The sequence below is a fragment of the Camarhynchus parvulus genome, chromosome 24 (genome assembly GCF_901933205.1).
Source record: "Camarhynchus parvulus chromosome 24, STF_HiC, whole genome shotgun sequence".
Classification (NCBI taxonomy): Eukaryota; Metazoa; Chordata; class Aves; order Passeriformes; family Thraupidae; genus Camarhynchus; species Camarhynchus parvulus.
Genome location: NC_044594.1, coordinates 51932 through 77668, shown reverse-complemented (window position 1 = coordinate 77668; position 25737 = coordinate 51932). Strand labels below are relative to the sequence as shown.

Below are 25737 nucleotides of genomic sequence, written 5' to 3'. Positions count from 1 at the left end.
GTGTCCGGCACTGTACACCCATGCTATTGGATTGAGCTTTGCAGCCCCCATCAGTCCTACCTGCATCTCTCCAGTTGCGATGGCCACTGAGTCCCACGGCTTCCCTTGAGCACATGTGTACCAGCCTTAGCTAGTGAAATGGAGACCTGTTTACTGACATGACTCATTTACTTGGCTGCACATTTTTCCTTAAGCCTGGCACCCCAGTCCTGTGCCTGGCTTTGTGCACAAGATGCCTGCAGTTCATTTTTCAAGGGAGAGGTGGGTATGTCAGCTTCAACCCACTTGAGTGACCATCTTCAACCAGCTCCACAAGAGTGACCATCAGACATCCGGCATTCACCAACAGCTGCCAGATGGATCTCTACAAGTCTGAGAAACAGGAAGAGCCAAGCAAGGTGTCTGATGAGATTTGGGTGTTTGGTGGCTATTGGACCTGTTTCCTGAGGAGTGAAGAAAGTTGTGGGGATGTTTGTGAAACTTGTAATTGAGACCACAGCAAGTGTGCCACTGGGAAGGAAAGACCCAGGCCAGTTCTGCCCCACAGGCAGCCTTTCCCAGCTAGAAAGTGGAGATGGAGGTGGTGTTGTCAGACTCTATCCCACTACCCTTCCTTGTCACCTCCAGGATCTCTTGCAGGGTCTCCTGGCTTATGCAGCCAAGCTCCTGCAGGATCCGGAAGAAGTCATTACGGAACTTGACCCCAATAAAAGCGTAGAGGATGGGGTTGAGGCAGCAGTGTGTGAAGCCGATGGCCTCTGTCACCATGATGGCTGTGTCCAGTTGGTCTTCCAGGAGGCAGTTCTTGGTGAAAGCTTCTAGCTTGGTAAGTGTGTTCAGGAAAATGACAATGTGGTATGGGCTCCAGCACAGGAGGAAGATGCCTGTGACCAGGATGGCCACACGGACAGCTTTTTGCCTCTGCAGGCGCTGGGACTGACACAGTGCCCGGATGATGGCCATGTAGCAGTAACACATGACCAGCAGAGGCACAAAGAAGCCCACGGTGTGGTAGAGGAAGCGAGTTGCCAGCCATGCATTGTTTCCATCAATCCCAACTTCTGGAAAATAGCAAATGCTGCGGTTGCTGTCATCTGTCCAGACTTCCATGAAGATGAGATCGGGTAAAGTCAGAAGCAATGAGCAGAGCCAGACAGCCGTGCAGGTGAGGTGGATGGAGCGAGCTCTGCGTTTGCGGTAGGTGTGGATCGCATAGACGATGGCCAGGTAACGGTCCACTGCAATGCACCCCAGCAGCATGCTACTGCAGTAGAAATTGATCTTGTGGACAGCACTGAGTATCTTACAGAGGAACCTCCCAAATACCCACCCAGCCAGGCTCTCCACCACACTGAATGGGAAGGTGAGCAACAGTGCTAGGTTGGCGAGGGTGAGGTGGAAAAGGAAGTTTTCTGTGGTGGTACGAGACCGCTTGAACCTCTCTAAAATGACCAGGACCAGAGCATTGCCCAGAGTCCCCAACACAAACATCAGCAGATAGATGAGGGGCATGAAGACCTTTCTGAAGGGGTCTCCCTGGTTGCCAACCACAGGTGAGGCTGGGTTGAAGCAGAAGTAGCCCTCCAAAGAAGGGGTGGTGTTCTCAGCTTCATAGTAACCACTCAGCTCCACCTGGCTCTGGGGAACAGAGAGAGTCTTGTTAATGGAGGGGAGTTTCTCAACACAAGAACCCAGTCCCCCAGCTGCACCTGGCAGACCTAGAGCAGAGCACCCCCATGTTCTGCAGCCCACCTGCATCAGGAGGAGATGCTGTCTGCAGTGTGATGAGGCCCCTCTTGCGTTGGAGGCTCCTCTACGGCCAACAGGTGCAGCAGCAGTTGGAGAGGGTTTTCTCCATCTGTGACAGTGAGGGCTGCTCAGTCTATAATCTTTAACTGGATTATCTGGGGATGTTTTGGTGTCCAATCAGATGATCAGTTTCATCTTTGGTTCTTGCCAAGTTAGCTGCTGGTGAATTTTGCTTTCTCACATAGAATGGAACCCTCCTCTACCAGCTTTCCTGATTCTTCCCACCCATTTCTTATATGGACCACTCCTGTCCTGCCTGCCTGCTGTCAGGTATGAAGGTGGTAGGATTCACCACACAGCACATCTGTACCTCAAATTCTGTGCAGTGAACCTGTCCCCTTCTTCTCATTCTCAGAGGCCTGAGAGCTGCCTATGAAAGAGCAAGGTGAGGTGGGGTCAGCAGCAGCTGCCCTTTGAGATTGCTTCCCACACACTCGGAGGAAGGTGTGGGGCAGGTGTTCAACACAATGGGGGGAAAGCCTCTGAGGTGTTGTGGTGCCATAGCTACAGGAATAGATGATGGAGAGAGAGATCTGTTCTGTTGATAAAGCTTTCAGTTCTGAATTAATTGCAGTCAGAGCAGGAAAGGGAAGGGAAAACACCACTCAGACCCCAGACTGATATCCAGTAAGGGAAGTGCAATAGAGCTGCTGCAGATGTGACTTGCCCTTGGCTTGCTGTATCTTCTTGACCAGCCTGCATTCAGGCTGAAGCTGAGGGCAAGTCTCGAGTGCCAGGAAGCTGAAATTCTGCTCAGGATGAGCTCCCTGGATGGTGGTCATGCTTCAGCTGGCCTTGCACAAAAGAGAGCAGTGGAGGAGGCTTGTGGCAATATGAATATTAGTGACAACTGGGAAGAGCTCAGCAGCAGTCACCCTGAGGTCCCCCACCCACACCCTCTCTGGAGACCTATGCTGAGACTTCAGTGTTGACCACAGCGGAAGTCTCTGCTAATGCTTTCATACCTTTCACTGCCAGCTGCAGCAGTTTGCACCTGCTGCTCCTTCCCTCATCAGCCAAAGTTCCTGTCTAAAAATACCAGCCCTGCTTACACAGTTTTAGATCTGATTTTGGGGGTTTTTGCTCACCCAAGGGGCTACAAAGCAAAATTACTGTGACCAGCCTGGAGCTGTACCTAGCTAAGGAGGGGTGATTTATGTTTCTTCTCTCTCAGGCAGCTTTCCCTGGGTAATGCACTGGGTGCCTCTGCACATGACTATGGGGGCTTACCTAAACTCCTCTGCTACCTGCATGGTTCCAGGAGGAGCCTGGGCATGCTGATGGGGCATAAGTCTGTGGGGCATTACCAAACTTGTAGAGCAGACAGCAGGCACAGGCAGTCTCCAAGCAGTGGATGGTAGGAGGGTCCACTCCCCAGGAGCACTCCAGTTTCCCAAGGGAATGAGTCCTTGGGAAAAGTGTGGAATAACCCTGCCCAGCTCTTGCTAATCTAACTGTGGGGCTGCAAGCCTTTGGTGAGAAGCATTTTGTATTACTAAAGAACTTTTATTTTTCTGATTTAGGGTATGATTTTGGGCCTTAAGAGATCCCTCCCAGTTATTTTCCTACCCAGCTTGAAAGTATTTCCTGCCTATTCTGTACCTGGACCTTTCAAGAGGAGTTAACAACACACAGAGAAATCTGTGATGTGTTGGCCAAGGCCAGATCCTTGAACCTCTCTGATAAAAAGCAAAACAACCTAAAAACCTTTGCAATTTTGTGTAGTGACCAAACCAGGCTGCTCAGGCAGTGCAGGTGACTGCTGAAAACCCCAAACAGATTGTATGTTGGAATGGGAAATTTCACTGGGGAGAGGTTGGACTTTGAAGGGAAAAAGCTTTGAAGGGAAAAATGAAATTATGGAAAATAGCAGGGTTTGCTGGCTGGAGTGTCAGTCCTACCTTGGAGCCATGCCAGCACCATCAATGACAGTGGATGGGCAGCTTGGCCGGTGTTCAGTGGCTTTGGCTGCTGACCAGTTTCCAGCATCACCTGGTATTTGGAGCCGGAAGTGCAGAGGCTGAGTGCCACTATCAGACACCATCTGATTGCTGATGGGGAGCAGGTAGGGAGGGCTCTTACTGTAAACCACTCATTGTGGGTAGGGGAAGCGTATGTGGAGCTGTGTTTGAACCGTCCTTGTCTGCACCTCTGAGCAGAGCAGCACAGAGGGGTAGGAGTGGACAGAGATGAGTTGAAGACAAATAAAAGAGGATGAAAAATCAGAGTCTGGGCTGAGACAGGAAGGGCAGGGACCAGAGCTGCAGGAGATGCACTGAATATGACAAGCTGAGGCTTCTGGGAACTCTGCTGCAATTCTAGGACTGGAAGTGGGTGGCTGCCTGATCAGGGGTGGGATAAGTCAACAGTGAGCATGGAGAGGGACCTTTGTACAGGTCTTCTGCATGAAGGGTAGAGCTTGCTCTTCCCTGGTGTGTAGGAAAAAAAGGAGGAACAGAAAATTTGGTTACAATTGAATCCAACATTTCTCTTTTTGGAATAACTAATCCTGAGGTCTGCTGCAGGGAGCCACTGTAGTGAAAAAAATAAATTCTGAGATGCAATATTTGAAAACCAGGGTAATGATAATGCTGCTGTGTCCTTGCCATTGGATAGCACAGCATACTCTATAAGGTGCAGCTGTTCTTTTTCTCTTGTAAAGGCTGGGAAGAGAACTATGAGGTAGAATACCTAGTGTCATCACTCCCTGTTAGAAGTAGTACTTGCAATTTTTCTTCCACTCTTTAAAAGTCCTCTCTTGTAAATATACTGCATGTTCCCCTTTCAGCAGAATGTATGTGGAGCCTGTACTTATGTGGAGTCATATGTATGGAAGCTGGTACGTGGAGCAAGCAAGCAAGGTGGTCATACCAAGGGTTTTCATACATGGAGAGAGAAGACTGGGTTTGCTTGGGTATTCCAGTTGTCAAAGGAGACCAGATAAGGTGTACAGGGCTTTGCACACTGTGTACACAGTCATTTGTACCACTGAAGCCTGGTGCAAAAGGTGCCTAGCTCAGTATAAGTGTTTTATGCCCACACTGGGCTAATGGCTGTGCAGACAGCAGGGCAGCAGGAAGCAGAAGCTGGGAGAGGCTGGCAGCACAGGATAGAACTGCTGGAGCCTCACTCTCCAGATGAGTCACCTGGCCCTTTGCAGAGCCTCTGGTCTGTGTCCTCATGCAAGGACAGTACTCGGGCTTAGTGCTTGCCAGTACAGGTCCTGGTAGCCTTCCCCAACAGAATACCCAGCATCCCTGGATCCCAGTGGCTGTAGCCACTCTACGCCAGCTCTCTGCAAGCAAAAGCTTGTGGTCAAGTCTGGACTTAAGGGATACTTAAGGACTGATTACGCTGGCATAAGAAACAGCTCAAGCTCTGCCTCTGCCAACAGGAGGGTTAGAAGATAGATGGCCAGAAACCTAGCCTTTCAGCCCACCCCAGCTCTAACTGCCATCCTTGTAATCAAGCAAAGCCAGGCCCAACTCACCAAGTCATAGGTCTCTGAGGAGTAGCTGACAGGCCCCATGGTTTGAGGGGCACGATCCGTCTCTCCTCCAGAAATTGCGACAAAGTTCTTTTCTGGGGTGGAGTTAATCATTTAAGTGAGTGGGGAGGGGCACAGCATGTAACAATAGAGTATTTGCAAGGCAAACGAGCTCCACGCATAGAGTGACCTGATTGATGTAAAGATTAACATCTAGCTTTATCATCTTTTTACTAGTGCTGTAAGTTGACTTTTAAAGTACAGTTTTAAGAGTCCATATTCCTTTGGTCTATACTGCAGAAGATCCAGAACATCTTTAGGTCTTCCCTGGAAACCTTCTTGCCCACAGCTGTCCTTGTTACAGGTGGTCCGAAAGGCTTTGAAAAGGTCTGTGCTGAGGACCACCCTTACCAGAAACCTCCTGCATCCAGGCACTTCTCTGGAGCTGTGCAGGACTTTGAAGCATGGGTATGGTCTGTATGATCATCACTCTCTGCCTTGGGGTCCTCCTGGCTGCTTTAACCCCATTGACTTGTAGTTGTTTTCTGCTCCTTCTTCTGCTGCTTCACCCCTCGTCTGGGCTTGGGGAAGTGTGAGGTGGCTTGCACAGGAAAGCAAGGCCTTGGTAGCCACACTGCAAGTCTAGAGCAGGGCTAGCAGGGGCTGGGCAGCTTGACTTCACAAGGGTAACAAAGGAGAATCAGGATGGGAAATCAAGATTTTCTCTGCTCGGGGAAATGAGCATTTTGTTCAGTGATGTCACAGCAACCGACTCACAGTGAGAATGCCCCTGTCTGAGTCAGCAGAGTAGGATGGCATTGCAGCTGGCATTTTGGCAGAAAGCTTTTCCTGTGCGAGCAGCTGAGGTGGTTTGACAGGCAGAGTTCTTGTCCTACTCTTGTCTAGATATATCTGCATCAAGGCCTCTCTACCAGCAAGGACTCTGGTGGCACTTTGGACTGGTGAAGGAGGAGGTGGTGTTATTCTCGTGAGCACTGCTGGATTACAACCACTCCTGTTTCTTAGATCCCGACTTGTTGGGCACCTGCTGCCCCGAGGATGTCGCTGTCCTCCCCTGCCGTGAGGACTTCTGTGTGCACCTGCACATGCTCATCAGCTTCTGGGCACTGTTTCTCCTGAGAGGATGGAGAGCAGCAAAACCGGAGGGAGGTCGTAGGGAGCTCCCACTGTGCCTCACTGACAGGGAGAACACAGACTGAGCAAGCCCTGTGCTACAAGAGCTGAGGGGTAAGGCGAGTGGGGGACCACTGGGCCCGGGAGACGGAGAGGTCAGGAAGGCTGTTCTCAACCAGCTACAACTGGAGGGTGGAGCTTGTGCTTTTGCTGCTGAGGGTGGAAAAACAACCACCTAGAGACAGCTGTAGATGTGAGGAACTAGGTATAACCGGGAATTTTCTTGTCCTTTTGCATGTATTTTGGAAAAACATTTGAAGAAAAAATTGTCTGCAAAGCAGTAACTACTAAGATTACACTCCCATTGTGTCTCGCTTTGTCAAAATCCACGTCTAAGTAACACCTGTCTAAAAACAAATCCCAATCCCCAGCCTGTCACGATCGGCGGTTACGACTCCTACAGCTGTGGCTCAGTCCCTCATTCTTACGTTTGTGTTGTTTTAATGGGCACACAGCGAAGCCCCGTTACGTTTCCAGGTTCAAAGCGGAGGGGCAGGTCTGAGGGAGCAACGAGAGCGGCCAGCGCGGTTACGCGGGCACCGCACGCTGGGCGGGACGTGACGCGTGGCGCACGCCGAACGTACGTACGTACGTACGTACGTGATGCGTGTGGGGCGGGCCGGTGCCGCCCGCCGGGAGGGGGAGGGCGCACAGGAGGAAGGAGGAAGCCGCCATCTTGGAGCGTCGAGTCGCCATAACGAGGCACCGGGGGAGCGAGAGGATTTTGTACCTGGGCGAGGGGGAGCGCGGCTGGTGGCGGTGAGGACGGGCCAGGGTGGGCATGGCTCCGTGGGAACAGGGCGAGGGGGCCGCTGCTGGCGGGCCGCGCTTCGCGGCCTGCGGCGAGAGCGCGGGCCTGAGCGGGGCCTGGCGGCGCCGCGGGCGGGGCGGGGACGGCCGGATCGGGCCTGGGCGCACCGGGAGCGGCGGGACCGAGAGACGGCGGGGGCGGGGCGGGCCCTGAGCAGCTCTCGCTCCCCGCCGGCTCAGGCGGCAAACTGCGGCCGCTCCATTGTTCGCGGGCGGGAGGTGTTGGTGTGGCGCAGCTGCGATCGGCGGGTGGCGCCGGGCCCACGGCTGTGCCCCGGGGCTCCGCACTGCGGCCCGGGCTCACCGGGCACACTGAGCACCTCGAACGCTCTCTTTGTGCCGGGCCCAGCCGATGGAAAGGAAAAGATCCGGGGCTGATGCCCCGGCTGCCCGCCCGCGCCCGGAGAGCAGAGATACGCGATGGAGGCCCTTTTTTCGGTCCGCTGTTTTGCGAAATGGTGGCGTCTCTTTTATCGGAACAGGGAGATTTTTTGGGTTCCGTGAGACTTGCGGTTTTTTTTAAACTTTTGTTCTTCTAAAGGATAGTTACGAGCGTGTGGGCACAAGGGACTGAGGTTTCATTTGCTACGCTATTGGACAACTTCTCGGCGTTAGTAGTCGGGTCTCATTGGCGTCTCTGGCTACCTTTGTAACTCCTCTGGTTTTTACGAAGTTAATGGGCAAGAGAAATACCTTTTCGAAGATGACTTGAAAGTTACCTAGCAGAAAATCCTAGTATCGCAAACTTTAAAATTTTGCTGGAAGCCAGCACTGACACGCCTTAAAACAGCTGGGGAGTCTGAATTCCTTTTCCACTCTCTTGAAATGCCCTTCAGTGTGCCTTTTTATTCACTGGGGAAACATGCATTTTGTTGTGAATGCCGAGGTTAGGAAGCAGTAGTCTTCTGGTCTTCCCTTTGTGTTTTCCCAAGATGCAGATGATCAAGGCGAGCCAAAAGATTTTGTTTCGACAGATTTTGGACTAGGGACATTTTGTCTCCCTGGTACCATTGTAAGGAGTCTTTCGCTCTGGTCCATGCTTGCTTTATGTAAGGGGCAGACTTTGTATTGTCTTTCCACAGTTTTGCAACCTTTCTGTTACATACAGAGTCAATATTAAGTCATGTGTATGAAATGTTATCTTCCGAGAACCACATAAGTTGTCGCTGACAGCAGGAAGGTAAGATCACAAGCAGGAAGCTGCATGACCAGCAGTGTTACTGCCTCAGTTCAAGCTCAGTCACTCCGACTCAAAGAGGCAGCTGCTCTCAATTCAGCATAATGGTGTTTCGTCACTCTTCTGAATAGCCTTAAATCAATACCCACTTGAAAACTGGGGGTAAGCTGGTTGAGCTAGCATTTTGGGTTGGAGGAGTGTAAACTGTTGTTTTGGGTTTACATGATCTGTATTTCCCATTCAAACCGAACAGGGCAGTCAGTGTAATGTAAGGGTTTTGTCAGTTCTAACTGGAATGTCCACTCCCTGTGGTAGTCTTGCTTCTTGTCACAAGCTTATGCATAATATTTTTCATGTTTTAGGGCTGGTTGGCTGCATCCTGGAAGTGGGGGAATTTGTGGGGGAATTGAAGAGCCATCAAAGCAATTGATACACTTAATGGTTACTTTATGTGAGGGGATAGGTAGTGGAAGGTTGCTGAAAGTACAACTGTTTGGGAAGTTTTCTTTGGTGTCTAAAGATGTTAGGCAACACTTTCTAGAAAGGCAAAAAGAGTTTGATGCATGTCTTTATAATTACCGCAAAGGAAACAAAAAAGCAAGTACTGTTGTTGCACACTGCCTGGGAAGAAATTTTACTAAAATACAAGAGTACACTGATGTGATTTGCATAGACAAAAATCCACATACTAATTGTTATTGTCTGCTTCTCTTTCAGATTGAAGCAAGTGAATTGTGATATAACTGAACTTCAATAGAGGGCTTTTTTTTAAAAAAAGTTGTTCCACAGTGCATCAGAGCAAATTACTGCTTTACTTTTGAGTGACTTACAGGTGCTTGCCTGCATTGCAATAAAGGACTCATATATTGAGCAAGACTTATTTATCTCTTCATTTTGGAGAGTCTAATAAACTGTTATTACAGTTTCTGTACTGACTTTCAAAGTTTTGAAGTCTAAAAAGACATCTTTAAAGATAAAAGCATGAGCACGGCCAGAACAGAGAACCCTGTTATAATGGGTCTATCCAGTCAGAATGGGCAGTTGAGAGGCCCTGTAAAACCCAGCGGGGGCCCAGGAGGTGGAGGCACACAAACTCAGCAACAGATGAACCAGCTGAAAAATGCCAACACAATCAATAATGGCACTCAACAGCAAGCACAGAGTATGACCACCGCTATTAAGTAAGTATTTGTATTGGCTGCCGTGAAAGGAATGTTTAAAAGTTGTGTATGGGAAAGCATTCTTGGATTCCCGCTTGGAAAACGCTGTCTTCTGTTGTTTTGTCACGTGGGTGGTTAGAAGTGTCCTGTCATGTACATTATGGAAAAAGCTGTATTTCCATGTGCAGGCTTCTCTCCAACAGTTACTATTGTGAAAATCCAATTTGATGCTGTGCTTTTTTGAGTGTGAGCCACTGTCAGGTGGCCTAGCTTTAGAATCCTGTGTTTTTTGCTTGTTGGAAGTGGTGCAAGAGGGAAGTATAGGAGTGAAAAGGAACTGAACTGATGTTTAAGACTGAGAAGGAAATGCCACCTGGTCTCAGTCTAATTGTTTATGCCTTTCAGTTTGTTGCAGTTCTTTCACGTCGTGAGAAATGCTTTAAAGTCATTTATCTTTTGTCACTGATCTGAAATAGTAATACCTGATCTTCTCATTGTAATGCTCTGGCTTTAATTTATCAAAGGCTGAGCTGAGAGGATACAGTCCCACTGTGATATCCTGCTCCCCATCCAGCTAGTTTTGGAAGTGTGCTGGTTGGAATTTCTAAAAGGTGTAAAATACTTGGACGGTATGGTAATGTGTTGCTTTCCTTTTTTGTGGTTTTTTTTGGTTTTTTTTTCCCCCCCATGGATCCTCCTCCTCCTGAACATCACTGGCTTTTATTTTATTTTGTTAATTATTTGTGAAGGAAGTGCCAACTCTCCTCAGAGAAAGTGTGATGGAACACTGAGGTTCTTAAAATCTGCCTAACCTGCTCCCTCCCCCTCTTTTTTTAAAATGTATTACGTGGTTACTCTAATGAATGTTGTGAATTAAACTCATCACAATTCACACATAACTTCCTGGGGCTGGTGACAAGAAAGACTTTCTCTCCACTCTACAGTGACTTTCAAGAGAGGATGGGTATCTAAATCTCACGGAGAGAAAACGAAGTTTGGTCAACAAGTGGAATGATTGCTTACTAAGTTTTTTCACTAGAAGCGTTTTTTACCTTTTCACCTTAATTAGGGGTTAAGAATGGATCTTCCTTGGGCAAGAGATTTTTTCTTTTAAGTCATGAAATATTGTTGTGTGGGTTTATTATAGTCAGTTTCTGTTATGTGACTAAGTAAGTGCTCAGTTTTATATCTGTTCTGTTGTTTGATTCAGTGCCCTAAAAATGGGACCTGAATCATGACTGAATAAAAATTTCTCAGACTTGTTTGGCAGGCAGGTGATTTTGTCTGTTTACAGTTTTTTGCCTGTTACATCCTGCTTAGCTCAGAGAAGACTTGAGCTCATATGTGTAGGTGCTTTTAGCTTTGAGGAGGTGAAAATATTATATGTTCATCACTATATCTAAGAAAAAAAAGTGCAAAATCAAAATATTCATTATTTAAAAATCTGTTTTCAATTTATTTTGCTATAGACCTGGTGATGACTGGAAGAAGACTTTAAAACTCCCTCCAAAGGATTTGAGAATCAAAACTTCGGTAAGGATGATTGAATTGTAGGAATAAATATTAAATAAAACTTGTGGGAGAGATTGCAGTGGTAAAATACTGTCCTGAGTGAAGGCTAAAAAGTAGTTCAGCTCCTGCTGTTTTAAATGAAGAATTAATTTTTTCTCTCAACTGCTTTTGATTGGCGCTGTTCTTGGAAAGCTCAAAAATGGAGTTCACTGTGGATTTCTTACTTTATTAGTATTATAACATGACACAGGCAGCCTCGGCTTCATGTGAGGCAGATGGGAAGGTGTCACTGTGTACACTCAGGAGTTGTGTTTGGCTCTGAGAAAGCCAGTGTTTCCTTTGCTGCTGTAGGGTGTTGCATGCCTTAATGGGAACTCTTGTGTAGTAATTTGTGGTCTTCCTGTACAGGCAATTTCAGATCAAATTAACAGCTGCAGGTTGTATGACCTGATCTTATGGATGTGCTTATTTTTTTTTATTATTCAGGACGTGACCTCCACAAAAGGAAATGAGTTTGAAGATTACTGTTTGAAACGGGAGTTACTGATGGGAATTTTTGAAATGGGCTGGGAAAAACCATCTCCTATTCAGGTTGTTTTCAAACAGACTACTTGGATGCTGCTTTTAACTTCTGTAAATGTATTGACGTTCTTATGCCTAAATGTCCAGTACTTATGCCATCATTGGGTGAAATTGAAGCTGTGAACGAAAGAACTTGGTGTCCCTTGGGAAAAGCAAGAATTTCTGACCCCCAACTAAATCACTAAGTCAATCCTTGAGTGACTTAGTGATGGGACTGCCTTACACTTTTGAGACATTTAACTTGGATTTTCCTTTTCATGCTGGAGTTGTTAATTTGATAGTTCTCTGTTCAGTAACAGTACTTTCACATAAGTAGTCCCAGAGGTCTGTTCTATACATTTTCCAAAACTGAGTTACCATTGACTATGTACCTTTAATTGTTAAAAATGTGATTATGGCTTTATCACAGTGTTGGCTCTTTTTATTGTAATCTTGTGGAAGAAGAGTTATGAAGATTGTAGGAGAGAGAATAATATCTTAGCAAGTTTACTTCTCTGTACCTCCATCTTTCTTTTACTTCTAAGGCTTGTCCTGTTAAGAACTGTTCATGCGTAAACTTCAGGGGGTGGAAGGTTGAATTATCTTTTAAATGGTCTCTCAAGGTTTATCACTGACACAGCTCTACCACCTTGTCTCTTTAAGGCATGAGAAAACTATGGCTTGCTTTGTTTATAAACAGATTCTAATTATGCCACTTTTCCAAAAGTCTGAGATTTCTTTACATGTTGCTGAAAAAGGTAGTGAAATTAAAAATACATGGGGCCTCTGTTTGGATGGCTGAAGATTTTGAGAAGTATATCACAGGAATATAGAGGCTGGAATCACATGGCCTGAGGTGGTTCTAATGTTCAGATTAAGGGAGGAATCTTTTTCCTTAGGAGGAGTTTGCTAGTGACTGTCACTGTCTCTTCAATTTTTGTTTTCCCAACTTTTCACTTTTTTCGTAATGTGTTAGTATGGGTTTACCTGTGGTACCTGATCCCTTTCTTATGATCAAGCAAGATAAGGACTTTTAGGTGGGAAGTGCTGGGGAATTCTTTACTGATGGGTTTAACTTCTTCCTGTTGTGAGTCTGTCATGCTTGTAGTTGCAGGATAGTAATAATAATAATGGTCATGAAACAGTCAGTTTTCATGTGGTATTGTTAGTGAGGGGAGTCAAATTTGGTCAGCCTCTTCAGTGAAACATGACTTAGGATTAATTGCTCATGCAGTTTCTGTCCTTGCATTTCAGGAGGAGAGCATCCCCATTGCTTTATCTGGTAGGGATATCTTGGCTAGAGCAAAAAATGGAACAGGCAAGAGTGGAGCCTACCTCATTCCTTTACTTGAACGGCTAGACTTAAAGAAGGACAATATACAAGGTCAGTTGAGGTGGATCACACTTAGCTGTTGCCAGGTAATGGTGTCAGTCACAACATTAGAGACTTGAATCTAAAACTGGTTAATGAAATTGGGCAGTGTATGTTACCTGCTTGTACTTCCAGAGAAAGCTGATGGGGAGTGATGATGGGGAGGTGTAATTTGCAAAGTCCCACAGTTGTTTTCAAAAGGTTCAAATAGAAGAAGGCTTGTAGACTTTTCTGTCTTGCCCTGGAAAGTGAATGTGGAATAATAAGCAAGCATGCTGGCTGGGATACTTGTGCAATGGGTGCATCAAGGACTGGAGAACCCTTGCATGGAATTTGCCTTGTCAAAAGCAGTTCCTAGGTCTTGTTCAGGAATTCCTAAACTGTGCTTTTCATTGTTTTACATGAAGTCTGTCTTCTCTGAGGATGAGTTTTTAAGATACAGGGTGTTACTAGTAACTCACAGTGATGTTTTTAACTTCTAGCAATGGTGATTGTTCCCACCCGTGAACTAGCCCTGCAGGTCAGTCAAATCTGTATCCAAGTCAGCAAGCACATGGGAGGTGCCAAAGTGATGGCAACAACGGGAGGAACCAATTTGCGAGATGACATAATGAGACTTGATGATACAGGTCAGAGCACTTTAGCTATGCTAAGGTTGCTGTTTCTTTGTGGCTTTTGCAATGGGGTCGTGGAATTTCTGCTTGTTACTATTTGCCTGTTTACAGAACAGACTACAGTGTCTTGTTTGGTGTTCATATAATGTTGTCATTCTCCCAAAGTGTTCATGTGAAACATGGCCATGAATACTGGAAGAAAAGACAGTTTTAATCATCTTAACATTGTGGGTTTTTTTGTTTTTCTCTCTTTTTTTTTTCCCTCTCTTTCTCCTGACCTTACAGTGCATGTGGTGATAGCTACCCCTGGGAGAATTCTCGACCTCATCAAGAAAGGAGTAGCAAAAGTTGAGCATGTCCAGATGATAGTATTGGATGAGGCAAGTTGCTTATGTTAAATGTTCTGGGATTTTAACACCAAGTTAAAGGAATGATGTGTCTCAGTGAGTGTCCTTTTGGTGCACGGTAGTGATTTAAACTTGCTTAGAGACATTGTAAGGTCTCCTCCTTTTCTGAGTATTTTTGAGAAACTGTTTTGACAGTAGGAATTTTTTGCATGTAAATCTTCTAAGAAAACAGCCTAGGAAGATTTGCCTTTCTTGTCTTTGCTGATGCTGAAGAATAGAGTAAGTCTATTCTGCAACAAAGGAATGAATTTCATTTGGTTTCTGAGTCAGCTGTGCTTACCATGTATATAAATGTATATAAAATTGATTTATGAACATCTAATAGCATAGAAGCTTCTGAGTGAGAATATAGTACTTTGAAAGCTCTTGGGTGGCTCTGGTAGGTAACTGGTTTTTTTCCTTCCCCCAGATGTGTAGCTACCAAAAGGCTAAAATCTTACGCCATTATTTCAACTTGCTGTTTATTACTTCTGTTGTTACAGGCAGATAAGTTGCTGTCTCAAGATTTTGTTCAAATAATGGAAGACATAATCCTTACGCTACCTAAAAACAGACAGATTTTGCTCTACTCAGCCACTTTTCCTTTGAGTGTGCAGAAGTTCATGGTGAGTGGAGATGTGTCCCTGTAGGTACGATGATGGTGGTGACATTGTGCAGGAAGGGTATGAATGAGTGGTGCATAGCTGTTAGTGTTTGGTATTTTAAATACATCTAAACTTCACAGTTTAATCTAAATCAGCCTAAGTCTAGGACAGAAGTTTGAAAGCAGTTTTTGACGTTCAGTTGCGTTAATGGGAAGCTAGGTGTATGCCTATAAGGTGCTATTTTCCGCTTTGTGTGTTAGTTACATCATCTGTGTGGATTTGCTTGTGGAGGGTGCTCCTGTTTGGCCTGCTTAGTCACCTTGGATATATAAGTAATTGTGAAAATTTACCCACCCTATTTTCAGCATAGCATGAAGAGTGAGTGGCATCCTTGCCTTGGAGGAAGTTAAGTGTGGTGTAGAGTGGGAACTACATACATTGTTTTGCATGTAGATCTGCCTGCTTTATGAATATCTTTATTTTTCAGAATTCCCATTTGCAGAAACCCTATGAGATAAATCTGATGGAGGAGCTGACCTTGAAGGGAGTTACTCAGTACTATGCCTATGTCACTGAGCGTCAGAAAGTGCACTGCCTCAATACACTCTTTTCCAGGGTAAGGAGCAGGGCTGTGTTGGGAACATACCAGAAGCTTTTTCTCTCTTGGGATCATGAATAAGGCTGAGTATTTTAAAGGCAGCCTAATGAAAGTTCTTTGTCAAAATGTGCTATGTATCTAAGGCTAAAAATGCATGCTTCTTGTCCAGCATCTCTGTGTTACAGAACTTTCTTAATTGTTTCCCTTCCTATACAAAAATATATCTGATGTAAATTACCAGCAGCATGCTTGCTTGTGCTTTCTTTCTGCATGGGATTTAGGCGTGGCTGGGATCCTCTGTTAGTAAAATGCTGCATTTATTGAGAACACTGTTTATATGTTCAGCTCCAGATTAACCAGTCGATCATTTTCTGCAACTCCTCTCAACGGGTTGAATTGCTAGCCAAAAAGATCTCCCAGCTGGGCTATTCCTGCTTTTACATCCATGCTAAAATGAGGCAGGTGAGTATGAAGTCTTTTCCACCCCACCTCAGGCTTTACTGAACAGCTGAACTAAGTCTCATGCTTGCTTTTAAATTTGCCTGTTCTTCATAAACTGAAACGTGTATTGCTTTGCTATAGCTTTGGTTTTAGATACCCACTGCCAATCTTCCCCCATCCCAGCTCTCTTTCTAGACTTTTCAGTGTATGTGTCCAGTTGGTATTTTACTACTTCATGTCAGGGTAATTAGTCCCAGTGTAAGCACAAACTGCAGCCAGAAGGCACAGTTCTTAGTGCTGCTGCCTTGCTTTGCAGCATGGGGAGCCAGGGTAGAGCACACAGTGTAACTAACTCAGATGAAAACGGGCCTGAATTAAATTACAAAAACCACAGCTCGTAGCCCATTGAGTGCCCTCTGTGGCTTTGCAAACAGTAATCTTGCACTGTGACTGCAGGGGAATCCGAGAAGTTGAGGCGATGGATTGGATCAAACCTCTTGGTGAAAGCTGTGGCTAGTGTATGCTAACCATACTCTTGTGGCTGTGGTGTTGCTGGTAAAAAATGCCATTTCAGCTCTGCTGGTGCAGAGGTTTCTGTTAATTGTACAGTAGCTCCTGTACAATACTTCCTCTAGCTTCACACTATTAAAAGATGTCAGAAGGCTGAACTGATGCATGTGGAACAGGCTTAGTTTGAAACATTTTTTTTAAATCTTATATGTAAACTAGTATAGCTTGCTGCTCATGCAACTGACAGGTAGTGCCAATGTTTGCTGGGGCAGATGCAGAGCAATAATTGGGCAGAAACAGAAGTGGTGGTGTTATTGAGAACAGAGAGATACGGACGTGGGTTTCTCGATGTTTGATTTTTGTATGCTTTTGATCAGTCAGTAGATGATTTTTTTGGATAAGTGCAGCTATGTTTTTGAAGAATGCTTCAGCTTGTTTATTCCCTCTCTAAGTTTCACTCAACAGTGATATTCCTTAATCTTAGTGTAGGCCAAAGTGAGGTGTTTGTGAGGAGAGAGTCTTCACAGAAAACTGACTCATCCCACCTCTAATTCTGTTAAAGGAAAGGAAAATTACTACCAGGAAAAGGAAAGTTACTACCAGCTTCAGTTTTTGAGGGAGCGGGTCAAACATTTGAAATTTGGCAAGGGGGGGCTGGAGAAAGAGAACAGTCAAAATATCAGTTTAACTTTCTTGATATGATTTCAAGTGATTTTAACTTTAGATAGTCCTTTTCTGAGATGGTTTTGATGCCACCATAGGAGGTTTTAAAACACAGTAAGTTAATTGCCTTTGTTGAGAAATGGGATCAAGACTCTCTAGAGTTAGTTCTTTAGAATATATGGTAAGAAGTGGTAAAAAATTTGTACTGGCATCTTGTTTCAACTCAGCTGTTCTCTAACGACAAGGGGGAGAAATGTACGCTATTGAAGTTGGGTGTTAGTTACTGGAATATACCTAAAAGTAACAGGGGGTTTTGGTTTTTTGTTTCTTTTTGTTTATATGTATGTATTTCCAGGAGCACCGCAATCGTGTATTCCATGATTTCCGAAATGGCTTGTGCCGCAATCTCGTTTGCACTGGTGAGAGTTCCTAAACATTTTCCTGTTTCTAAAGTTTGTGATAGAAAGTGCATTATCCCAGTATTGTAGATCAGTTAGCTGTAATAAACCAAAACAAGATGTTTTAGTAAGACGTCTCTTTGTCAAGCCTGCATGTTAGCAGGGTGCAGCACTCCTTTAGGCATGAGGAGTTTTGTGTTTTGTGAAGGTGCAGCTTGCCAACAAATAATTTTACTGCAATAGTGTTTTGTTTTTATTTTCACGTGTGAGGGTTCCCTGAGTTGTTGGGTCGTAAACTGTATGATATATCAGTACAGCTGTGACTATGGTCATGTGAAGTTTTGCTGATTCTTTTAAGTGTTTATAGCTCACTTTTTCTAAATTCTTCTGTAGTTTTGACTGGCCTGTGTATGATCTGAGTTCTTTGTTGTATGGTCTGTTTATGGCAATACCGGGCAGTGTCTGCTATCACTACATATGTCAGCGCCATCTTAACAAAAATCGCTAGAAGCAGAATAGAAGTAGTTGAGGTGATGGAATGTAGTTCAGGTCTGAAGTCTGTTGTGACACTGGCAGTGCACAATTCTGTGTGAAGAGATGCTTGAGAAGAACTGCTCTGAAATAGTGCAATGTGGAAAAAATAGCTTTGTGGTTATTTTTTCTGTGTAGATGTGCAGATCTGGTGGTTTTCGTTTTTCTTCTTACATTATTCATATTTACAAGGTATACAGAGCAAGAGGAAGCTGTAACAGGATTGTATGTAAACTGCCTTTGATACAAGGAAAGCTTATATTTGGAAGCTAGCGCAAAGCAATGTTAATCACTGTTAATCTGTACACCCTAAATACTGTCAGCGTTTGAGCTCATTGAAATTAACTTTCTTTGTGATCTGGATTGTCTTTCAGATCTGTTTACCCGAGGTATTGATATCCAGGCTGTGAATGTGGTGATAAATTTTGATTTCCCAAAGCTGGCAGAAACTTATCTTCATCGCATTGGCAGATCAGGTGAGAGGAAAAACGTGTTTTAGCTACAACTTTGCTGATGACTGTGATGCTTTTTAACCTTGAATTGGCTTTTGGTTTTTTATTACTATATTTGAGAATTACCTTAGGTAGCTTTGATTTTTCTGACAAATTTATTTTTGCGTATCGTTTCAGATGACTATCCTCACTGAGGATATTATCTGAATAAAGGGCTGTTCTCTTGAAACTGGCCTGAACAATCTAATGGGGAAAAAAAAGAGGCATATCTTGCTTTCATCTCAGGAGACTTACTATTGCCCCTGTTTGCAGTTTGGGAAAATTCTGTACTAAAATCTCAGCTTCAGAGTGTCTCAAGCCTACAGATGTATGTGTCTGTCTTCTGCATATGTTTTGAGATATGTTTCTACTGTCTGGGAATCAGCAGAACAGGCCCTGAAGAAAGGCAAAAAACAAAGGAACTTGGTGTAGTTGAACTTTATATTCAGGCTTGTTCAAGAGCTCTGGAAGACTTTTTGATGGTGATTATCCTAGAGCTTTGGTCAGAGCATTTTGAACCTCCTGAGTTTTACTACTACAGCACTACAAAACTCCTTACCAAAAACTGATGTGAAAGGTGTAGAGACCTGTGGCTGGATTGTTTTTAACATCACAGAATGATACTAACTTCACCGTCTGCAGACTTTTTTTCTGTCAGCCCCTATGTTAACTCAGTTCAGTTTAGGCATGTGTTTTTGTTTTTTTGTCAAGGTCGCTTTGGTCATCTTGGCCTGGCCATCAACTTAATCACCTATGATGATCGATTCAACCTGAAAAGTATTGAGGAGCAGTTGGGAACTGAAATTAAACCCATACCAAGCAACATCGACAAGAGCTTGTATGTGGCAGAATACCACAGTGAACCTGTAGAAGATGAGAAACAGTAAACATGCAGGTATGTAAGTGCCTTGCTGAATAGTGATGTGTTGAATGACAGGAATGTTGTTGATGTGTCGGTGTTACCTCAGGGGAAGAGAGAAACTGATGGGATGAAAAAGCTCTGAATGTGAAAACGAGGGTTTGAAATAGAATGTCAATGCAAGGAGTTCCATGGATGTGCTGAAGGTGGGAGGGGAGGGACGAGTATTTTTTTAGTTGTTTTGATTGAAATGCTAACCATGTGCTAAGGAGAAGGGGGAGTGGGGAATAGTTGATGGAGTACTAGTAGCCTAATGAACTCTTCCTGTATTGCTAAGCTGAAATGAGAAATTGGTGAGGGGCAGAGAGGAAAGTAGTCCTCAAAAAGGTGAGGAGATAAAATGGATAGCTGTGAGAACAGAGCATCAACCAAAGAGTAAGCACCTCACCAGCCAGAAGGACCAGGTTCAAGCAAAAGATGCTGCCTCTTTTGTATCCTTTGGTTCATAGAATTCTTGGAAGTGAACAAAGGAGTGAAGCTGTAATTCATCTTTGCTGCCACTTGAGGTCGTCTACGTAGTTTCAATAGAAAATGAAGTTTCACTGTTGGAGACTCATCTAAGTGCTCCCTCTCTGATCATTGTCTCAGGAAAAGCTGCTAAGTCCTTTTATAGGAAGATGACTTGCCCTGGACTGCAGTCAAGCTAAATTGGCTGCAGGATGATGATCTGACCTGAGTGAAGATGTCATGCAAGATCCATCACCATACAGTTTGGGCTGAAAATCACTCTTATGTGTACTCTCTCAGAGGTCAGGAATTAGAAAGACAATACCAGTGAAGCTGCTGAAATTATTTTCAGATGACCAAAGATAAAAAAGTGGCTATAGAAGCAGACTGCTTGATAGCATTAAAATGAACCTATGGTTTCTTCTTTGAAGTCATCCAAGGATAGCCCTAGATAGTCATACCAAGCTGACTTGAAAGCTTCTGCTTTGATGATTGAACCTTCTCCATGTCTGTAAATAAATAGAATACAAAACAGGTAATGAATTTGGAACCGACTCTTGGATGGTAACAGTTAATGAATGGGGAACAGCTTCCCAAGGGGAATGCTGGGACCTTGCCCAGGAGCAGTTTGCTGCTTCCTAAAATACAAGAAATTAGGAGGTAGTCATGTTCCATAGGTACAGAAGGGCTTTAGCAGCACCTCTTTCTACAAAGCTGAAATTGGTATTGAGCTGTTCAATATGCCCTTTGCCTTTTGAGAGCTGTTGCATAGTTACTGTATGTGATTCATCACTTTGTGTTCTGGTTTTGTATAGAACCAATTTAACTGAGGGTGTTGTGGTTGTTTGTTTTATTGGGTTTTTTTCTGCCTTTTTTTCTGGTTTGTTTGTTTGTTTGTGGGGTTTCTTTGGTTGTTTTGTTTTGTGTTTTTTTTTTTTTTTTGCTTGGTTGGTTGGTTTTGGGGGGTTGTTTTGTTTGTTTGGTTTGATTTTGGTGCTTTTGTTGTTGTTTTGTTTCATTTTTTTTTTTTTAGGCTTTGATTACACATGCCAGAAGGTGAAGCCCTATGATCCAGATCTGTGACACATCGTTTCTTTGGGGATACCCTTCTCTTTGTGGGTTTTTCTTCATCTTTTCATTTTGGAACTATGAAGACTAAAAGAGCTCGGCCTTTTTTTCTCTTTAAATTTGGCAGCAAGGAAGAAAGAAGATAAAAGGAGGAATGTCTTTTTGTTTTTCCACTTGTTTGCACTGTGTGCTGATTGAACATTAGTTGCACTAACTGCTGGTTTTAAATTTTGTTTTCTTTGGGCGGGAGGGTCAGCAAGGGAAGAAGAGAAACCCTGAAAAGAGAAGAATCTTGATGAATACGAGCTTGTCTGCTATTTCAAATTCTTTAACCATTGACTGAGTGCATTTCAACTTCTCCCTGGTTACTCATCTGTTTTTTAAGCTAAAGAGCTTCTTACTTATTCGTGCAAAGTGCCTTATGCTATGAGACCATTCAGAATATCACCTTTCCAACACAGCCCAAGGAATCGACATCTGTTTTTGGTTTCAGGTCAAAGTTCCCCTCTCTTCCCCTTCTCCTCCTTCCCATGTAGTCAAACCCAGGGCTGGGAGGTGAAATGTATTGGTTATTGGTAATACTCCTTTTTTTTTTTTTCAACTTTTAAATTTTTTTTTAATTTTTTTTTTATTGGAGGAGTTGATATGCATCTGCAGTTCACTCAAACTGTAAATATCTGTATTTAAAATGAAACCAACCTAAAATCTGGGCTGATTACGTGCAGCATCATAGCTCCAGAAGGAAAGAGTAGCCTGTGATCCTTTGCAGGAGCCATAAGAAAAGCCCTGTGCTCTAGCAGAACACTAAAGACTGGTTTCCATGAGTCTTCATTAGTAGTTCCAGCACTTGATAGGTAGACTTGTTTCAGAGCCATGGCCCTCTTTCTTCTGGTGCAGTGTGTCCCATAGAAAATCAGATGTGTATATTGTACAAACTTTGTAAATATGATTTTTTTTTCTGTTTGGGTTCATATATAACTTTTTCTTTTATGATGAAGGTTGCTGAGGTTAAAGGGATTAAGACTGATTATGGGAGCAGCTAAAGATGAGAGGGGCTCAGTTTTCTGCAACACTAAACAATGAGATGTTCTCTGACCTCTGTGAACTGCAGGCCACCACAAGTGTTCCTTGTCAGGGTGGATTTACTCTGGTGCTAGCAACAGTCCTGTACTGCTCGTATGGAAGAGATCACTTGTGGGGCTCCAAGACCTCCAAATCCATAGCTCAGCCTTTTGGGAGATGCTCTTTGATTTTCCCCTTTAGAAACTTCAGGAACTTGACAAGCTCTGAAGGAGTCCATGACCTGTGTTCCACCATGGTGTGAGGGAAATCCAGTGGGTGTCGCTGAGCAGTATACGCGTAAGGTGTGGATTTGGGTTTGAGACACCATAAAAAAACCAGTTTGCGTGCATAAACTGACAGCTCTGGAGCTTTGTGGAATTGATTCACTTCCTGCATTGCTGCGTTTTCTGCCCAGAGTGGCCTCTGTGCAGAACTGTGAGCAGGTAAGGGCAAACCCCCGTTAATGTCAGAAGCTGCAGGAAGCTGCTTGCCAACTACTCTTGTTTGCCATGAGTTGCTGTCTGTCATTTTACATTGTATATTGCTGAAAAGTGCTTTCTGGTCAAGTAGTGTTGCTTTAAATTGTGCCCCTCCCAACATGCTTGATGTTTGGCCTGATCTACAGGCAAAAGGAGTGGGACAAATCAAAAAATTACTCTTTTTAAAATCCCTTTTAGCCTGTTAACCACCACTGTCAGGAGGCACCTGGGTGAATGCAATCCCTTTTGCTCAGTCATTTATTGCATATACAAATGCTGCACTCACACCATGCTTGCTTACCTTTGAGGCAGGATTTAATTGTCTTAATTTCTCCCCATTTTGACCCTTTTTTTGAATTGGAGTAAAATAGTTTGGAATCGCAAGGTGGACTAGCCATTCCTTTCCCTGATGATCATAAATAGAAGCCAGGTGCCTCCTGACAACAACTTTACAAGATTGAAAGGTTTTTGTGTTCGGGATGTTTTTCTTTTTGTCAGCAGTGACTCCATAATTGTAGCAAATGCTGCACTAGAATACAAACTCAAGAGCTTGGTCTCTGTGAGCCACATAGCTTATATCTGACTGGCAGGTACTAAATGTAAACAGTTTTGGGGTGCTTTTTGGGGGTGGGGGGTGGGAGCTTCTGGGTGGTAACTTTGACCAAAAGTAAAATCTTGCTCCTGTACTGCAGCCAGCTTATGATTTTCCAGACAGAAGAGGGATCATTTTAATGCAACAAAGACATGAAAATGTAAATAAATTTTGTATCTCATCAGGGCATGCACATGTAACAAGAACAGGATAGCGATGTCAAGTCGAGTGTGTGTGCTCTGCATGGATTTGTGGTAGGTTAGCCTGGTGCCATGCATCGATGGTCCCTCTTGAAGCACAGAACTATTGAAAGTATTACTTTAAAATTGACCTCTCCTTGAGGAATGGCACTTACCTAAACTATCGGGGGCACCATTTTTAGGTGGCTTCTTGTCAAGGAAGAAGCAGCCTATTTTTGGTGCTAGTAGGCTATCTCAGACAGATGCGATCTTGCAAATGGAAAGATGCTCCAGAAGACTAGGATAATCCTAGTTTTGATTTTTTTTTTGTTTTGTTTTTATTTTGTGTGTGTGGGGTGTTTTTTTTTTCTTCCCCTTTTTGTTTGTTTGGGGCTTTTGTTTGTTTTCGGTTATTTTGGTTTGGGGTTTTCTTGGTTGTTTTGTTCCCTACCAAAGAGTAAGGAGTGTGTATAAATCTTGGCTTCCTGAGATTTCTTGTGAGCTCCAGTTTTTGCTGGTTATCAGCTTTTACAGATACATTAGTCAGAACCTTCAGTGATGAGCCTTAGGTCAAATACTTCCTCTGGCAAAGTTGATGAGAATGAGGACCTGATGTGTTCTGCATTCCTTTTTTGTTGGAAGTCTGAAAATGTCACTCTGAGTCTCTGAAATGGAGTTTCACAACTGGATGAGGTGGCTGTGAAGAAGGAATCTTCAGCCACTTGAGAGAACTTATAGGCCAGTCTCTGGGTGTCCGCTGTCAGGTGGGCATTGTAGCTGCTGGAGGCCTGTTCCCAAAGGGGGGGGGGGGTGTGTTGGTCTCAAATACATGTTTCAATTTCCAGAATGAGATGGGAGCATCTTTCCTTGCCCTCTGTGACTGTTTTTGTGGGTAAGAACAGGGAAGCTCAACATGAATTCATGTTGTGTTACATGGTGGTATCAAATCATCTCATTCTGATCTTCTGTTTATTTTTATTTGGGATGGGGGGGAGGGTGTCTGCTCCAAGGATTTAAAAATGCTTCAAACACTTTTTTCTTTACAAATGACTGATAGGACACAAACCTGAGCAGATGGCTGTCTTGCCTCAGTTTCTGTAAGAGAGGTTACAGAGCTGTCATGCCACATCTCTTGAGCTGCTGTTGTGGTGGTTCTTGCCCTGATGCTGAACTTCATAATGCTGCTGGGGCTGCTGGTCATTACTTCTGAGAACAAAGTGAATTTTGTTCCCAGAGACTCTAGCAGTACAGCTACCATGGTAGTGGTTGGGCAGCTGTAGTCCCTGCAGGGAGTTTTCTGCTTGCTGTGAACTTCTGGTCCATCTTTTTTGAATCACAGTTTATCTTTGTAATCAAACCAGGTCTCTGGACCAAAGAGCATGCATCTGAACTTCACAAGAAGGCTTTGGCAGATTATCCTGTAGGCTTTGCTCAGTTCATCGCTGCATTGCTAAAATGCCTCTGCGTGGAAGCATTGTTAAATTCTGCTGTAGACAAGTTAGGGAGGAGTGGAGGGGGGGGTGGGGGGAGGGGAGCAGGGATGTCTTTATTAAGATACAGCCTTGCTGTATTTTAACCAGTAATTTTGGGGAAGGGGTGTCAGGAGAAAAAAATAGTCACTGTTCCCCTTATTGAAAGAAACTGGAACTTTTATTTCAAGAAAAAAAAAATTTGCAATTCAAGTGGAGTGTCATAATCCAGTAGACCCTAGACAAGGGGTTGCTATTCTAACTGTAAACCAGCAAACAATATGGTCTAGTCCTTCAAAACAGTCAAGGGAGGGAGGGGAAAATTGGCTTTCTGTTAAATTGGCAATTGGCAAACTCCAGTGGAGCTCAGATTTTGTTGAGAATGAGTTTTCTCTGGCTTTGTATGTGTTGCAGCACTGACTTGTGAAGAGCTTCATGAGTTGTGAGTGCAAAAAAGATGAATGGAAAAATCCTGATTTTGTTAATTAAACTCAATAAAAGCTCCCTGGAACTCCATTTGTTCTGTTTTTTTTTCATTTAACTCTGCTGAGTGAAAAACATGCTGGTGTCCTTATAGACACTCATGGTCTGCCTTGGATGCAACAACCTTTGGAGAGAAGCCTCAAGAAAAGGAGGCTTACAATAAAATGAGCTATGTCCATGAGAGGACATCCTTTTTCTGCACAGACCCTCCGCATGGCAGCTGTTTTTTCCGGGGTTGAATGCTCCACAGTCTTGTTTCCTCAAGACTAGAAGACTCTGCATGGCATCTGGTTGCAGTACCAAGTTAGCTGCTTCTTTGACAATGAGAATTTCTGCAAGGGGCCAGAGGAGCACTGCAGATCCTGCTGGGGCTGTGTCCTCATGTCTTTCATCGAGTCATCCTGACTTCTGCCTTGCTAGCTGTTTGTGCTGCAGAAGACATTGTGTGTGCTGTGGTTCTGGTGGTTGGAGAGTCTTTTAAAGATGCTTTAAAAATCACCAGCAAAGGAGTTGGCAAAAGCAGGTTTAATGTAAAAGTGAAAGCAGGGCATAGTTCAGTGGCAAGGTGCACTCTGCTGTGGCCTAGATGGTTAAAGCACACAGGGTAAAAGCAGGCTACACCCAATCTAAAACCAAAATCAACCCAAAATTATCGACATGGATGCTGGGGGAGAAGGGCCAAAAGAGTAAGGATAGGAATGGATAAGTGGAGTCACAGGA

The 25737-nt window shown here is 44.2% G+C and overlaps 2 protein-coding genes across 3 annotated transcripts; one reads left to right on the top strand and one right to left on the bottom strand.

Annotated features, from left to right (window-relative positions):
* Window positions 1–207: 207 nt before the first annotated feature.
* Window positions 208–5808, bottom strand: CXCR5 (C-X-C motif chemokine receptor 5). Its single transcript, XM_030964932.1, has 2 exons — window positions 5300–5808; window positions 208–1638 (listed from the first exon to the last, which is right to left on the bottom strand). Exons 1-2 carry the CDS (start codon window positions 5408–5410, stop codon window positions 562–564), a joined length of 1188 nt encoding a protein of 395 aa, XP_030820792.1. The 5' UTR covers window positions 5411–5808; the 3' UTR covers window positions 208–561.
* Window positions 5809–7127: 1319 nt separating this feature from the next.
* On the top strand, window positions 7128–24566 carry DDX6 (DEAD-box helicase 6). 2 transcript variants are annotated; one of them, XM_030964840.1, is made up of 14 exons: window positions 7128–7249; window positions 9195–9658; window positions 11107–11170; window positions 11636–11740; window positions 12965–13094; window positions 13565–13711; window positions 13982–14076; window positions 14586–14708; window positions 15175–15303; window positions 15631–15747; window positions 17255–17318; window positions 18203–18304; window positions 19031–19214; window positions 20719–24566. In XM_030964840.1, the coding sequence occupies exons 2-13, from the start codon at window positions 9459–9461 to the stop codon at window positions 19204–19206; spliced, it is 1452 nt and encodes a 483-aa protein (XP_030820700.1). In that variant the 5' UTR covers window positions 7128–7249; window positions 9195–9458; the 3' UTR covers window positions 19207–19214; window positions 20719–24566. The 2 variants fall into 2 exon arrangements, with proteins under 2 accessions (XP_030820700.1, XP_030820701.1); XM_030964841.1 differs by lacking the exon at window positions 7128–7249 and adding an exon at window positions 7399–8480.
* Window positions 24567–25737: the final 1171 nt, after the last annotated feature.

What these genes read in the sequence shown, in the direction of transcription:
- CXCR5 (XM_030964932.1), bottom strand. Translation starts at nt 5,410, where the DNA reads ATGATTAACTCCACCCCAGAAAAGAACTTTGTCGCAATTTCTGGAGGA. An exon ending in CCTCAGAGACCTATGACTTG is followed by an intron (nt 1,639 to 5,299) that starts GTGAGTTGGGCC and finishes TCTGTTCCCCAG; the next exon opens with AGCCAGGTGGAGCTGAGTGG.
- DDX6 (XM_030964840.1), top strand. Translation starts at nt 9,459, where the DNA reads ATGAGCACGGCCAGAACAGAGAACCCTGTTATAATGGGTCTATCCAGT. An exon ending in AATGAGACTTGATGATACAG is followed by an intron (nt 13,712 to 13,981) that starts GTCAGAGCACTT and finishes CTGACCTTACAG; the next exon opens with TGCATGTGGTGATAGCTACC. An exon ending in CCGCAATCTCGTTTGCACTG is followed by an intron (nt 17,319 to 18,202) that starts GTGAGAGTTCCT and finishes ATTGTCTTTCAG; the next exon opens with ATCTGTTTACCCGAGGTATT.